A 16044-nucleotide genomic window follows, 5' to 3' on the forward strand; every position below is an offset into this window, starting at 1 on the left:
GCAATAGAGCAGAAAGGCAGGCCCAGTGTGGCCGTCAGAATTAGAGGAAATTGTACGGGTGCCATGATGTCAACTGAACATGATGGCAATTACTGTTAAGGCACAGATGTCTCCCATCTCGCCAGCTCCAAGGGGCTGCGCGTGGACACATTTGGAGAACAAACAGCTCCTCCGGTTGTGGCGTGTTCCAGGCCAATCTCGGGCTCTCCACCTCCCACCTCGAAGACATTCCCAACTGTAACAGGGCAGGGGTCAGCCTGCTGGGGTGACCTCTGCCCCTGGTGGGGAGATGTCTGCTTTAAGCGTCCTCTCTTGGGCTTCCCTGGTGGCGCAGTGGTTGGGAGTCCGCCTGCCGATGCAGGGGACACGGGTTTGTGCCCCGGTCCGGGAGGATCCCACATGCCGCGGAGCGGCTGGGCCCGTGAGCCGTGGCCGCTGGGCCTGCGCGTCCGGAGCCTGTGCTCCACGGCAGGAGAGGCCGCAACAGTGAGAGGCCCGCGTACCGCAAAGAAAAAAAAAAAGAGTCCTCTCTTTTGGGGAGAGATTTCAGCATTTGGTTACTTTTAGCTCACCATCTTTCAGTGCATCCAGTGTCACCCGATCAGGCCCACGTGACAATGGCAGAGGTCTTGATATCAACTAGCACAAGTTGTAGGGACAATTTATGTGAGCAGATTTTTCCCAGGGAGGCCTCTGCTTAAGAGATAAGGAAACTCAAGATGGCAGAGAGGGCTGTAACTTTCTAATCTCTGTGGTGCCAGGGAACAACGGGGAAGAGCTCATAACCAGAGCAGCTCTCTCAGCTGACCCCGAGACCAGAGGAGCTGCTGACACTGCCCAGGCCCCTCCACCCACAGGCTGGGGTCCCTGTGCAGGGCAGCTGTGCCTGTGTCCTGTGATGTGCATTCTGGGGCCTGGTTGCTCCAGGGCCCCTGGAGTCCTCAGAGGGAGGCCTGGGAGCCCTGTCCTGGGAGCTGGCCGTTTGCGCTTATCTGGGATGGCAGGGCCCAGCCCAGTGCCTGGGGGCTGCCACCCTCTCTACAGCACAGCCCCTCCTTGGGCAGATGCTGCATGAGACAGGGCCATCGGAGCAGACAGAGCAGAGAAGACTAGAAGTCAGCGAGCATGGATGAGGCCCTAAGGCTGGAACGGTGTCAGGAGGGCCCTGGGAGCAGTTTCCCTTGGGCAAACCTCTCTCATCTCCTTTTCTTCCTTAGACCCCTCTGGGAGACAGTCTTGCCCCTGTCCCGTCAGCAGCGTCCTGTGTGGACGAAGCATTGACCTGGGAAACAGGACGTGTGGGATCTGATGCCGGCCCTGCCACATATCCTGTGCAACCTTGGGCAAGTCACTTCCCCTCTCTGGGCCTCAACTTTTCCATCTGTAAAGAGGGAACGTGAAGCCAGTGATTTCCAGGGCTCGGCACCAGCACCCCTAGGATGTGGGTCCCATCTGGGGTGCCACTTCTGAACTGAGGCCCAGACCAGGGTGTGAGGTCTGGGTCGGAGGACAGCAGTGGGGGGGGGTGGCCCTGAATACTCATGGTCCCTCTCCTCCCCCGTGCCTTCACTGCCCGCTTCACCTCTCAGTGCCTCCAGGGCTCACAGATGCATCTGTGTCTCTCTCAACAGGCTCTGCCAAGTCCCGAGGGCTGGCAGACCAAGGACGTTCCTTCCTGGCCCCAGGGGCCTCTTCGCCCCCAGGACACAGGTGAGATCCAATATGGGGTCTGGGAAATTGGGTGGTTGGAGGCTTTGGAATCCGGAGTGGGGACAGAGGGTATTCTCCAGGGGGGTCATTAAGGAGTCCCCTTGTTTTTTGTTGGAGCCGGACAGACTTGGGTTTAAATCCTGCCTCTGTGACTTCATCAGTACAGTGGGTTTTAAGATACTCATCTCATAGAGCAAATGAAGAAATGTACAAAAGTCCCAGCCTTTTGGATGCCTGGGTCTCAGTGGTTTAGCGAGCCCTGAAACCCCGGTTGCCTTGGGGCTGAAGTCCTGGGAGTCGTCTGCCCGCTGTCCCTACGTGTGGTGGGTCACTGCCCGACAAGGGACAGAATGTGCAGCTCCGGGGAGGAGCCCTGGGATGGGGGAGCTGCGGGGGACGCCAGCCCGGGCTGTTCCCTGGCTCTGCCCCTTGGCCCTCAGCCTGCCCCTCGTCCCGTGCCAGCTTCACTCTACACTCTTCCTCAGGTGACAGGCACGCGGAGTGCGCCCGGGAGTCTGCTCCTTGCACCGTGTCCCCTGGCCCCTGGGGGAGCCCAGGCTCTTCGCCGGAGCCGAGCAGCCCTGAGTCTGAGGCCAGAGGCCCCAGCCCCCTGTCCTCCCAGGAAGGCAGCCCGCAGCTCTGGAGCCACCACCCGGGCGGCGTTCTTCCCACGTGGATGCTAGATACTTCAAACCCTTCATTCCTGGAGACGGATGGGGCAGAGCCAAGTTCGCTGGAGAAAGAGAAGGCAGGAGAGGCCCCAAGCCCAGGGAAGGAAGTAAAGAGTGAAGGCCCAGCCAGGACTGCTGAGGCTGGAGCCAGCCAGCCTGACGTTCTCTTGACTTCTACAGAAGGGTGAGTGTCCTTCTAACCACCCTCTGCCTCCTAATTATGCAGGCATTTAAGAATACCCGGTGTGGGGCTTCCCTGGTGGCGCAGTGGTTGAGAATCCGCCTGCCAATGCAGGGCACACGGGTTCGTGCCCGGGTCCGGGAAGATCCCACATGCCGCGGAGCGGCTGGGCCCATGAGCCGTGGCCGCTGAGCCTGTGCTTCTGGAGCCTGCGCTCCGCAACGGGAGAGGCCACAACAGTGTGAGGCCCGCATACCGGAAAAAAAAAAAAAAAGAATACCCGGTGTGATTCTTTTCCCATATAGGTTCTTACAAAATATTGAGTATAGTTCCCCGTGCTATACAGTAGGTCCTTGTTGTTTATCTATTTTATATACAGTCGTGCGTATCTGTTCATCCCAACCTCCTAATGTATCCCTCCTCCCACCCCTTTTCCCCTTTGGTAATCACAAGTTGGTTTTCTATGCCTGTGAATCACTTTCTGTTTTGGAAATAAGTTCATTTGTATCCTTTTTTTTTTTTTTAGATTCCACATATAAGTGATAGCATATGATATTTGTCTTTCTCTGTCTGGCTTACTTCACTTAGTATGATAATCTCTAGGTCCATCCATATTGCTGCAAATGGCATTATTTCATTCTTTTTTTATGGCCGAGTAATACTCCATTGTGTGTGTGTGTGTGTTTGTGTGTGTGTATACATACATACCACATCTTCTTTATCCATTCATCTGTCGATGGACATTTAGGTTGTTTTCATGTCCTGGCTATTGTAAATAGTGCTGCTGTGAACATTGGCGTGCATGTATCTTTTCAAATTATAGTTTTCTCTGGGTATATGCCCAGGAGTGGTATTGCTGGATCATACGTTAACTCTCATTTTTTAAGGAACCTCCATACTGTTCTCCTTAGCAGCTGCACCAATTTACATTCCCACTACAGTGTAGGAGGGTTCCTTTTTCTCCACACCCTCTCCAGCATTTGGTGTGTGTAGATTTTTTGATGATGGCTATTCTGACTGGAGTCAGGTGACGTGAGAAAAGCACATTGGGACTTAACATACTAATATCTATTAAGCCAGAATTATATGACTGGAGTTTGGTGGCACAAGAAACCAAAGAGCAGACAGTCATACACGTGGGGCAGGACTTGAATGTGTCGAGGTAGAGCCAGGAAGATGTGTCCACGGCTGGACACCAGGAGAGGACCGGGGGGTATGCAGTGAACCTGACCTGACCAAGGCCACGTGCCCAGAAAAATGGGGGTCATGCTAGGCAGGTCTGGGGAGAGGGAAGGTCAGAGCTTGTGATGTGGGGTTTACATGCCGCTTTGAGTTTGAGGATGTGTCTGGGAGGCCCAGGGTGCTGACTCGGATCTCAGGGGAAGCTGGAGCAGCAAGGAGAGGTTTGACTGGGACCAAAGGAATGGTGGATCTTGGGGTCCGTAGCAGGACTAAGTAACCCTAGAACTGTGACCAGGGGTAGGAATAGTCCAACTGGAAAACCATCCTAGATGTCCGCCTGCCCCAAGGATGCTGCGTGAAGGCTGTCAGCCCCTAGGATCTCTACATGGGGAAGGGGTTTTGTTGGCCAAATAGGGGTCATATGAAAGAGACCAGGGGAAGCTAGTGATGGTTCAGGCTGTGGACCTAGTGTTGGACTAACTGGAAGGTTAACTCCACTCCCATCTCGAAGTCATTGGGTGGGTGAACCTCAGGCAGTGCCAGAAACCAAAGAAGCCTCTTTCTTCTGCAGCTGGAAAGCTACACTGTCCCTGAAGAAGTTCAGAGTAATCAGAAGAGTCTCTAGGTGTCTAAAAAGAGACGGTTCATGATACCAAAAATTAAAGTTCATTCAACCCCAAATAAAAGTAAATCCACCTAAAATGAGAACCATACTTTCATAGTAAATAATGAAAAAAGGTTTAACTGATGCTTTTCTTGGTAAATGGCACTAAATATTACGTAAGTAAATTTATTTAATCTCATATTTAATACACTATAGGAGATTACTTTTTCTGGCCTAATTTGGTGGCCCAATGAGATGTCTTTCATTCATCCTTAACTTTCACAGTGAGGTCATAAGGGTCTATTTAATTTATCATTTTATTTTATTTTTTTATTTTCGGCCACACTGAGGTGGCATGTGGAACTTCCCCAACCAGGGATCGAACCTATGCCGCCTGCAGTGGAAGTGTGGAGTCTTAACCACTGGACCACCAGGGAAGTCCTATTTTATTTTATTTTATTTTTATTTTATTTTATATCAGCTTTATTAAGATATAGTCCACATACTATACAATCTATCCATTTAAAGTATACAATTCCATAACAATTTACATTTGCCCTGTGGGGTTTTTTTCCTCAAAGTGCCTTCCCATCTAGATATTATTTTAGTAACAACACTCACTGACTAGGTCATTTTTGTAAAAGTATTTGAGGGCTTCGTCAGCTGATAATCTAAGTAGTTCTCTTTAGATGTGACAAGCGTGTCATTATTGTTATTTTCTCCTCTTCAGTTCACTGGACTACCTCTTCCCATTCCTCACTTGTCAGTGGCTTCCCAGGTGATCCCTGGAATCTTCCAGCATCCCTTTCATGGCCTTCATAAAATCCTTTTTGGCGAGATTTGTAATTTCTCTTTTCAGTTGGCTTCCATTATGTTTGCCCTGCCTTGTTGGATGTGGATGAGCCTCAGGAAGCAGAAGTTACCAGCAAAGACGCTGACCCAGTTGGGGGCAGAGACGTACATTTGTGGAAAGGGCTGTCGAGGGCTGAAGGGCAGTTGAATTTTATAAGTGGGTAGTCTGTCGGTGAACATTTTCACACTGTGATAAGTTTTGCTTATCTGTACAACTCCCTAGCTGCAGTAACCTGGATAATGACTATTCCACTAATGAGGATACCCCAATACCTGGTTGCAGTGTTGCAGGGAAAACGTAAGAGTCAGGTAGAGATTGGGCTGGGTGACTTCTGAGATTCTGAGTGTTCTCTGAGTCTACCGTGAGGGTTGCTGGGGCCTGTGCACCCTCTGTAGGGCACCATCCAAAGCCCCTGCTGGAAGGCCCCCTTCTATCCCACAGGGCTGCCGATGCAGGAAGGCAGGGGTTGGAAACCACCTGTGGCAGCCCCAGCTGTCACCATTCCTAAAGCTGGTCTCGCTTTCCATTCTTGCTTCATCCTCGCACCTTCCTTGGCTCCAGATCTGAGAGTGAAGGCTTGGGCTTCCCTGGTGGCGCAGTGGTTGAGAGTCCGCCTGCCGATGCAGGGGACGCGGGTTCGTGCCCCGGTCCGGGAGGATCCCACGTGCCGCGGAGCGGCTGGGCCCGTGAGCCGTGGCCGCTGCGCCTGCGCGTCCGGAGCCTGCGCTCTGCAGCGGGAGAGGCCACAACAGTGACAGGCCCGCGTACCGGAGGAAAAAAAAAAAAAAAAAAGAGTGAAGGCTGGAGGCTGGAGCCGGGGGAGGGGAAGGGGGGGCAAGGAGGCATGATGGGGAGGGCAGGACAGGTGAGGGACACAAGTGGCTGCTGACATTTGGGGAGGTATTCGCACCCCTCCTTGGGACGGACTAAACACCACTGGGGCCTTCAAAGGGCTGCAGCTGCCAGCTGAGGTGGACTAGGCTCAGGACATCCCTGTGGTTTACCTTAGGAAGTGCGGCCACCAAGCTCGGCTCCAGCCCTTGCGAGCTTTGTGTGAATACCGCCCTCGCTGGGTCCCCCTGGTGCCCAGGTCAGGCCAGGCAGGCTGTGACCCTGTCTCTTCCCTGGGGGAGGCCCCGGTCCGGCTCTTCCCCGGCCACATGAGGCCCTGAGCTCCGGGCGTGGGCTCTGAGCACACCCACCCCTACGACTGACCTCAAGGACGCTTGACCCCGAGCCCTTCTGTGTCCATCCCAAGTGGGAGTCTGAGGTCACTGATGGACTTTCGCAGGCTTCCTGAGAGCCCCATGCCCCAAGCGCAGCCCCCAGAGGAAGGCCAAAGGCCACCAGCTGGAGGCAAGCTGGAGAATGGCGTCAGGACCGACAAGGGGGCCTGGAACTTGGCCTCCCGCCTCTATCGCCTGGAGGGCTTCCGGAAGTCCGAAGTGGCCGCTTACCTGCAGAAGAAGTAAGGGGCTTTGAACCTGAGCAAGGCCGGAGGTCGAGTCAGGAAGGAGAGGAGTAGCCAGTGGGCTCCCTGCCCGCCTGTGTCCCTCCAGCCCGCCCACTGGCCTCTCAAGCCTTCATTCCTGTCCCGTCCACGGCACCCCTCTCCCCTTTGCCCTCAGACCCTTGCCATGCCTGCCTCTTCCTCTCAGTCACACCTGTGTCACCCTCGACCCTCGCTTCGAGCCGCCGGCCCCGGCGACCTGCCTCCGCCACCCCAAACCCATGTCCCTCCCACGCAGCGTCGGATGGGTGCCGGTGCCTTCTTGGGAACTAGGGTCCAGCCTGGCTGTGCCTTTCCCTTGATCTCACCCCCCCCCAGCCCCCGTCAGGCCCCAGGATATGTGCAGGCCCCGGGGCCCCCAGTCCAGAACCCCAAAGCAGGCTTCATCCCCTCTTTCCCTCCACAGCAACGACTTCAGCAGGATGGTGGCCGAGAAGTACCTGTCCTTCTTCCACTTTGGAGGCCAGAGCCTGGACCGCGCGCTCCGGTAACACCTGGGGGCCTCCTCTGGGGAGGAGGGCGGGGTGGTGGGGAGCAGTGGCGCTGCCAGCAGGGCTGCCATCTGCTTGGCCCTGAGCTCTGGGGCTGCTGGGCTCTGCCTGGACTCTGGCCCTCCTTCCAGGGCCTTCCTGCACGCCCTGGTGCTCAGTGGGGAGACCCAGGAGCGGGAACGGATCCTCCACCAGTTCTCCAAGCGCTTCTATCACTGCAACCCTGGGCTCTTCGCCTCAGTAGGTAGGGAGACGCCGGGCCTCTGGGGGGACCGGGGAGAAGGGTGGCAGGCAAGTGCCCCCAGTCTGCTTGGGGGTTCACTGGGTGGTGGCTGGTGGGAGTGTGTCTGGGGGGCTCTGGGGGCCCAGAAGCATTTGGGGGTCACCCTGCCCAGGGTGAGCAGAGGAAATGCAGGAGTCCCAGTTCCAACGAGCTTTCTCTTCGGTGGGGGGGCAGACTGCGTGCACACCTTGACCTGTGCCATCATGCTCCTTAACACGGACCTGCACGGACAGGTGAGAGCCCGGGGGTTCCTGGAAAAGGGGAACCGAGGCCTGGGATGGGGTCAGGGAGGGCCCTGGGGACGGTTCGGAGTAGCTGGCCGGGGGTCTTTCTGTTGGGGTGGGGCATGTGTGCCAGCGACCCCCCTCTCCACATGGCCACAGAACATCAGGAAAAGCATGAGCTGCCAGGAATTCATAACCAACCTGAACGGCCTGCGGGACGGTGGGAACTTCCCCAAGGAGCTGCTCAAGGTACGGCACGGGGGCTGCTCGGGGCCTGGAGCCTTGGCTCTTTGTCCCAAGGGGAACGTGAGCTCACGCCTGGCTTTGCCTCTCAACATCCTTGAGGGGACAGGCCTTCCTTACTGAAGGAAACTCAAAGTGTGGGCCCCGGGCCAGCAGTATCAGTATCACCTTGGAACTTATTAGCTTGTGTGAATTCACAGGCCCCCCCCGCCCTGGACCTACTGAATCAGAATCTCAGGCTGGGCCCCTACAATGTTCTGTCATGCTTCTGGGTGATTCTGAGGCCTGTGAAGTCTGAGAAGCACTGGTTTTTGGTTCTCAGGGCAGAGCTTCAAGTGGTAAAAGTCTAGAGCTAAGATTCGGGAGCCAGAGGTTCCAGGGTTTGGATTCTAGTCTGGGGCAGCTCACTCCTTGGCCAAGGCGAGTTCCTCCAGGGCGAGTGACCATGTTACAGGGCTGTCACCACAACTGCTTAGGCCAGGGTCTGGTCCACAGTCTGCTCTCCTGAGCAATTAGAGCATTTATTCTCTTGTCTAGTCAGTGAACGTTAATTGAACACTTACTAGGTGCCTGGTGGCCCACTAGGCGTGGCCAGGGCTACAAAAGCCAGCCAGCCACGTGGATATGAGTACTCTTGGTCATATCATTTCGAAGTCACAGCACCTCGTTTATTCATTCACTCACCATACTACACTGATTGCCCCTGTAGTCAGCTGTTCCTGTTGCATCAGATCCCTCTGGGCAGGATGGTACGTGGGTGATTCGTTTCCCCTTCAAGGGAACTAGTTCAGGCCTCGCTAAGCTCAAGTAAGGATGAGGATTGCTTTGATCACCCTTGTGTCTCTAGCTCCCGGCACAGTGCTTGGCACATGGCAGATGCCCCGTACATTGCTGCGTGTGTGCATGGCTGCGTGGATGCGTGGGCTGCTTCCTGCTCGGGGCAGAAGGGCAGCTGCATCGGGGTGGAGGCGGCAGGCTGCAGCATGCCCGTCCAACCTCTGCCAGACAGAACGTGCGCCCCACGGCCCGAGGCTCCCGGGCCCACCTGTGTGTTTCTGTTCCAGGCCCTCTACTGGTCTATCCGCAGTGAGAAGCTCGAGTGGGCCGTGTAAGTGAGACCCATCCTGCCTCCCCTCCCTCTCCCCTGCCCCCCCTCCACCCACCCACCCACCTGAGTTGGAGCAGTTGGGCCCCTGGACTGTGCTCCCCTCTGCGTGGGTGGAGCCGGAGGCGAGGCAGCGGGCCGGTCTCAGAAGAAGGTGCAGTGGGCCAGGAAACACCTCGAGGAGCCAGAGGTGGCGAGGGTATGGGGATGGTAGGGAGTGAGGGGTTGCCTTTGGAGGAGGACTTCTCCGGGGGTGGGGGTCCTGAGGTGTGACTGCCCAGCAGGAGAGAGAGGATGGGGGTCCTGAGGTGGTGGTGGTGGGCACCTCCTGATGGCCTCTGGCCGGTCAGCACCCCCAGCCGGATTCTCTGTCGTCCAGGGATGAAGAGGACGCAGCCAGGCCCGAGAAGGCCCGGCCGCCTCCCCCGGCTGGTAAGATGAGCAACCCCTTCCTCCAGCTGGTCCAGGACCCCACGGTGCCCACCTACAAGCAGGGCATCCTGGCTCGGAAGATGCATCAGGATGCGGACGGCAAGAAGAGTGAGTGTCTGCCTGCTGCCACGCGGGGGCGCCTGTCTGCCCGTGAGCGGGGGTGTGTGCGCAAGTGCCGTGCGCAGGGACACCGTGCAGAGAAGACTGGCACGGGCAGCCCATGTTCCTTCCTCAGTGCTGACCGTGAACCGGGGTCTGTGTAACGTGCTGGGGGGTGGGGAGGAGTGCAGAGACAAGACAGACCTAGGGACCCCCCCCACCCCCGAACCCCCGTGCTAAGGTGGGAATTAGACAAGCACACCAGTGTCTGGGATAAAAGGAAGAAAGAGCTGCGTGGTGTAAGGAGGCCTCCCTCGAGTATGGGGTGTGGAGGAGGGCAAGGTTTCTGTTTCTGTTGTGGGGTGGAACGTGGGGGCCCGGATAGTTAAGGCTTCTGGGGGCGCAGTGGTCTCTGAGCGGAGCCTTGGAGGAAAAGAGGGTCTGGTGATTTGTAGTTGGGGAAGAGGATCCCCACTGAGAAAAGATGCATGTGAAAGGGGCGTGTGAGAGTGGATGGCGTGCGGTGCATTGGGCCTCATCCTGCAGACTGCTGAAGGCTCCGGAGCCGGGCAGCCACGTGACCAGAGCGGGAATGGGATCCCAGATGGGCTGGGCTACGGCGACCAGCTAGGGAACTGGCATTTGGCTGTGAGAAGCCACATAAGCAAGGGCAGGAGGCGACCGTGGGGAAGCAGGCCTTCTGCCCTAGCATCTGAGCCCCTGGGCCTCTCTGGGTGGGACCAGAAGTCTGAGAAGAGCTGTGCTTCTGCGTGGTGGGTGGGGGTGGGGGGGCGTGTTTGGAGTCAGGATGGTCTGTATGAGCGTCGGCTTTTGTGGTGGTTTGTAAATAGTTCTGTTTGGGTGTCTAAGAGCAATTGCCCATGTGTGAGAACACGGTACTGCCTGTTTGCGGGATCGGTTGTGTTTCGTTGTGTTGCTGTGCTTGGGCGTGTTTCTCTACACCCCGGGGAGGGACTGGAGTTGGTGGAGGGGAAGCGGGGGACAGTGTGTGTCTGAGGGTCCGGAGTGGGGGGGGGTCACCACCCATCTTTGTGTTCTGCTCCTGGGGCAGCGCCGTGGGGCAAGCGCGGCTGGAAGATGCTGCACACCGTCCTGCGAGGGATGGTCCTCTACTTCCTGAAGGTAGGAAGGGAGTCCGCGCCCGCGACGAGCAGCACGGGCGGATGGGCAACTGATGCAGACCCCGTTTCTGAGCCCGTGTGCCCTGTGGCAGGGAGAGGACCACGGCGTTGAGGGGGAGAGCTTGCTGGGGCAGATGGTGGACGAACCGGTAGGGGTGCACCACTCGCTGGCCACTCCCGCCACCCACTACACCAAGAAGCCACACGTCTTCCAGCTGCGCACGGCCGACTGGCGCCTCTACCTCTTCCAGGCACCGTGAGTTTCGGGGTGGGGAACAGGCAAGCGGCAAGGCCCCAGCTTTCCTCCCTGACCCCCCTCTCATCCTCTGACGGCTACCGACCCCGCCCTGGGGGGGGGGGGAGGTGCCGTCCTGACCAGGCCACCTGAGATGGAGCCGGGGTCCGGCTACAGCTGGAAGCCGGGGCTGCTGCTTCCGTCCCCTGCCCTTGGCCCACCTCACCACTGCACCACCTCTTCCCTGAGGGTCCGACTGAGCCTCCCGGTTCCAAACAGAGGATTCCAGGAAGTCACTAACACTCGACCAGTTTTTGGCATTTGATATAAACTCTATTGCCTTCCCAGATTTGCCTCTTTGTCCGCTGAGAAAAACCACAAGCGGTGGTCAACCACCTCGGCCAGTGGCAGGACTAATGGCTTTCTTTTTTTTTTTTTTTTTTTTTTTGGTGGTACGTGGGCCTCTCACCGCTGTGGCCTCTCCCGTTGCGGAGCACAGGCTTCGGACGCGCAGGCTCAGCGGCCATGGCTCACGGGCCCAGCCGCTCCGGGGCATGTGGGATCTTCCCGGACCGGGGCACGAACCCGCGTCCCCTGCATTGGCAGGTGGACTCTCAACCACTGCGCCACCAGGGAAGCCAGGACTAATGGCTTTTGCCGGCTCTGAGTCCTGAGCTGTCGGGCTGCTGTGCCAGACCACGGGAGGCTGGGGGCGGGGATAGCACCGGACTCTGTGGTCCTGGGGACAGACGGCCACCTCTCCCTGCAGCACTGGTCGGGAGATGACTTCCTGGATGGCCCGCATCAACCTGGCCGCGGCCACGCACTCAGCGCCGCCCTTCCCCGCCGCGGTGGGCTCCCAGCGCAAATTCGTCCGGCCCATCCTGCCCGTGGGCCCCGCCCAGAGCTCCCTGGTACGGCCCGGGGGAGGGGCGTGCACCCCGGAGGACTAGGAGGGAGATGAGATGCTGTGCAGCTGGCCTAGGAAAGGTGGCGGGGTTGGGGGGGGGGGGAGGGATGGGCTGAACACCTAGGCCCGGGATCGGGGATCGAGCTGTACACCTGGGCCCAGGAACGGAGGCAGGGGGCGGGGGTGTGGGGGGATTCTTGGGCTGCCCACCTGGGCCTGGAACGGAGTGGGAGGGCTTGGAGCAGCTTCCCCCACTGGCCCCCGCTCCCAGGAAGAGCAGCATCGATCCCACGAGAGCTGCCTGGATGCCGCCTCCGACGACCTGCTGGATCTGCAGAGAAGCTTACCGGAGCGGCGGGGCCGCAGCCGAGAGCTGGAGGACTACCGCTTGCGGAAGGAGTACCTGGAGTACGAGGTGAGGTGCCCGCGCCTCACCTTCCGCCTGGACCCTCTGCTGCCCTCTCGTGGCCGTGGCCGTCCCTGCAGCCTTGGCGCAGGGCCGCGGGAGGTGCTCCTGTGAGAACACGGGGTGCCGTGTGCCCTGTCTACACACGAGTGTGTGCACACGCGTGCGCAAATTGTGTGTGTCCGTGTGCACTCGGGCCGCTTCCCCTCTTGTCCTGGGGGCATATAGCAGCTGCTTGTCTGGAAACACTCTTAGGGAATGTTACTTTCATACATGTTTTTTCTGCTAAGAGTATATTTGGCTTTTCCTACATTGAAGGGAAAGCTATATTTTAACAGAATTATTTCTCCTAATACCTACCTAATAATAATAATAGGCAGTATTTCTGAAGCTTGCATTGCATGGATTATCTTATTATCTAACCACTCTGGGGGTAGGGGCAGTAATCCTCATTTTACAGATGAGGAAACTGAGGCACAGAGAGATTAAGCGACTTGTCCAAACCTGATACATTTTCAAGAGACTCCAGTTACGTCTGTGCCTCGTGTATGGTTGTAACTAAGGAATGACCTTTATTAGCTCTCTGATCGATGCTGAAATATTTTTTCCCACCCAACACCCACCCTGCACCCAAATTCAGGAGGCGGGTAGGCGGGGGGCAGTGTGGGAACAGAAGGGGTCCGAGGCCACCCAGGGGCAGAGAGGGGAGAAGGGAGCGTCAGTGTCACCTCCTGGCTGTGCCCACCGGCCCTCGCGCTGCCCTCTCCCTTTCTTTCTGGCTTCTCCCTTTGGCGCACTGGCTGCATCCATGGCTGTGAGCACGCCACTTGCCAGAGGTCCCGGCGTGTGGCCGATAGGACCCAGCTCTGCACGCAGCGTTCCAGCCTCTCCCTACCACTTTCTGACCAGCTGGGACCTTTAGCAAGGCCCACCCCTCCCTAGGCCTCACTTCCCTCTTTACAAAGCAGAGCAGTGACTCCCACCCAACCTCCCAGGGCTGGGATAAGGATCCAGTGGGCTGGAGGATGGGAAAGCGCTAGGTAAACTGGGAACTGGATCCGAAGGATGCTAGTTACAGAGGTCCAAGGAATGTTAAACAGAGGAGGGTAGTTGGCGTCATGCTCTCCAGGTGCCAATTGTTAAAACGCCACGCAGACTCAGGGTTGAGTACAGATGTGCGCCGTCTGTGTGCAGTGCTGCACAGATCTCGGGCCTAGCGGGTTACGGATCTTTTAGTGTCTCGGCGATGTAATGTGCTCCAGAGATGTCAGTTACAGCACTCCACGGTGTTGGCCGTTAGACCAGGGCTGGACTTACAGGTGTAACTGTAAAACACCCAGGGAACGGCGGGATCTGAAGGTAACGGTTGCTCAAGCAGATGCGAGCCTTTGGCTGGGCGCTCTTTCTGCAGGAGTCTTTATCGCCATAGCATCATTCACATGTGAGCTGTCTGTCCCTCACGATGCCAGCCCCCTCCCGACCTGGAGCCAGGGTGGTGCTAAGGCGGCGGGGCCCGTGTGTTGCAGAAAACCCGTTACGAGACCTACCTGCAGCTGCTGGTGGCCCGTCTGCACTGCCCGTCGGATGACCTGGACCTGTGGGAGGAGCAGCTGGGGAAGGAGGCTGGAGGCCCGCAGGAGTCCAAGCCCAGCCTGAAGAAGTCCCACTCCAGCCCGTCCCTGCACCTGGATGAGGCCCCCACCACGGCCAAGGTCAAGCGCAACATCTCAGAGCGCAGAACCTACCGGAAGATCATCCCCAAGCGGAACCGCAATCAGCTGTGAAGCGGGTGCCCCCTCACCGACTCTGCCCCCACGGCCTGGGGTGGATGTGGGATGTAGCCCCGAGGAAGAGCCTTGTCTCAGCGGGTGCCTGATGGTGATGAGGCCCCGCCCTCCCCCGCTGAAGGATAGCCTTGTTTCCCTGTGGTCCTCCTGCCCTCCCTCTACACAGGAGTTTTCCTAATACTGCTGCCCCCCCCCCACCCGGCTGCTCCCGAGGGTGATGGGAGGTCAGGAACTGGGCTCCACTCCCACAGCTCATCCCATGTCACCCTCCATCCCTTCAGAAGCCACAGCGGACACCTTTCCCAGGCCTGCGGGCAGCTCAGTGCTTATTTGAGAGAGTACTTGGTGACCCCCGGCCTCCGGGACACAGGCTGGGGCAGCAGAGCCCTCTGGGCAGACAAGCTAGAGGAGCTGCGGCCCCGAGGGTGGTCTTGCTCTGGGAATCAGGTGGCCTGCTGGGAGAGGTCCTGGGAGACCCCAACCAGGCCCCGCCCACTGGGGGGACAGTCTTCTGGGTAGGGGCAGGGATGCCGCGAGTTCAAGGTCTCAGTGAGGCTGACCCTGGGGCCTCTGCCTTTGTCTCCTCTCCCACACATCACCCACTCGCAGTGGGCAAACGAGAGACGCCCTGCCTTCCACGGCTAATTGCTGATCATCAGAGCAGAGCCGATGGCGGTCAGTGAGGGCCGCAAGGGGTGGCGGCCTCCAGAGCTCGGTGGAAAGCCCTGGAATGAGGGGCCTTTGCCTCCCCAGAGCAGGGAAGGAGTTCTCTCAGGGTTCAGACCTTAGGGAGGCTGAGGGTAAGAGGTGGTGACGCATCCGCTGGGGGTTCTGGAGAGTTGGGGGGGAATGGGTGGAGGCCTGGCTCCCTTCCCTGAAAGCTTCATTCCCGAGGGGCTCCTGGACCCTTCTGGACCCCTCCCCTGCCCCAGCCTGCTCCCAGGGGCCTTTGCCACCCTGCCTGGGAAGTCCCCTGGTCCTCCATCGGGCCGGCTCCCAGCTGGGCTGTTCTCTGGGGGGAGGTTCCGGGCACTCGTGGACCTGAGGCTCTCTGCCTGTGGGAAGGAGGCTGGGCTGCAGGGGCAGCCACCATTGTCTCTGTTCAGCCAAGTGTGCGAGCAGGCGGCCCGCCAAGAGGGGCCTCGCCACTGCCCGCCTGCTGGCTGACGCACGGCCCCTCTGGCCTTCCTGCCGGCCCTGTCCTCCCCTTCATGCTTGTAACCAGCCTGGAACTCCACCAGGTGGGGCTGGCACTTGGGGGCCACGACGGGTGTCTGGCCAGGGCCCAGGGCCGGGCCACACACCCAAAGCGTGCACAATAAATGCCAACAAAGAAGGAGGTGTGTACGAGTGTAGGGGGAGGGGAGGGTCCGCCGGTTCCGGGCAGCTGGGGCCACCTGCAGCGTGGCAGGCTGCATCCCCCTTGCCATGTGTGCGTGCGTGTCTGTGGGCGTGTCTGTAGCACGCTGAGCATGTTCAGGAGTCACACATGTAGGCTGCCACAGCTGGAGGGGACCTCAGAATCATGTAGTTATCCACTCGTGTTCATTCTTTCGTTTCACAAGTACTATTAACTACCTTTTGGGAGCCAGTGCTGTGGGATTCAAACAGGGGTGAAGTGCATCCCCGGCCTCCAGGAGATGACCATCTTGCTCTCTGGTTTCCAGCTGGCAGTGTAGAGAGACACGCCGGAGACATTCCCATCCTACACCCAGGGATTCGGCTACAGTAGCTCTGGGTCAGGGACACCAATAGGTATTTTTAAGACTCCCTGGGCAGCTCTGATGTGCTGCGGCACTTAGCCACGGCACAGTCTGGTCGTCTCACTTGATTGAGGTGGGAGCCTAGCGCCAGGTGGACGTGACTTGGCCAAGGAGTGATGCTTATAGGCCGAATGGCCGTGAGTGGGTTATTTGACCTCACTGACCTGTATGCTTATTTCTGAAACCCGAATAAAAGGCAGAGGTTTGTTTGCA

At 58.1% G+C, this 16044-nt stretch overlaps 1 protein-coding gene across 4 annotated transcripts in view; it reads left to right on the forward strand.

Moving 5' to 3' along the window:
- Positions 1 to 16044, forward strand: part of PSD4 (pleckstrin and Sec7 domain containing 4) — a 38085-nt gene extending 22041 nt beyond the window's left edge. For all 4 annotated transcript variants that reach the window (XM_059079082.2, XM_067007241.1, XM_067007240.1 and 1 more), the window contains 15 exons: positions 1218 to 1343; positions 1632 to 1710; positions 2196 to 2565; positions 6493 to 6669; positions 7118 to 7198; positions 7334 to 7446; positions 7660 to 7718; positions 7869 to 7958; positions 9017 to 9060; positions 9437 to 9597; positions 10661 to 10731; positions 10823 to 10986; positions 11735 to 11879; positions 12147 to 12290; positions 13808 to 16044. In XM_059079082.2, coding sequence (XP_058935065.1) covers positions 1218 to 1343; positions 1632 to 1710; positions 2196 to 2565; positions 6493 to 6669; positions 7118 to 7198; positions 7334 to 7446; positions 7660 to 7718; positions 7869 to 7958; positions 9017 to 9060; positions 9437 to 9597; positions 10661 to 10731; positions 10823 to 10986; positions 11735 to 11879; positions 12147 to 12290; positions 13808 to 14065 — 2082 coding nt within the window. In that variant the 3' untranslated portion in view covers positions 14066 to 16044. The remainder of the gene's footprint in view (positions 1 to 1217; positions 1344 to 1631; positions 1711 to 2195; positions 2566 to 6492; positions 6670 to 7117; positions 7199 to 7333; positions 7447 to 7659; positions 7719 to 7868; positions 7959 to 9016; positions 9061 to 9436; positions 9598 to 10660; positions 10732 to 10822; positions 10987 to 11734; positions 11880 to 12146; positions 12291 to 13807) is intronic.

The sequence above is a fragment of the Kogia breviceps genome, chromosome 11, assembly GCF_026419965.1.
Source record: "Kogia breviceps isolate mKogBre1 chromosome 11, mKogBre1 haplotype 1, whole genome shotgun sequence".
NCBI lineage: Eukaryota > Metazoa > Chordata > Mammalia > Artiodactyla > Physeteridae > Kogia > Kogia breviceps.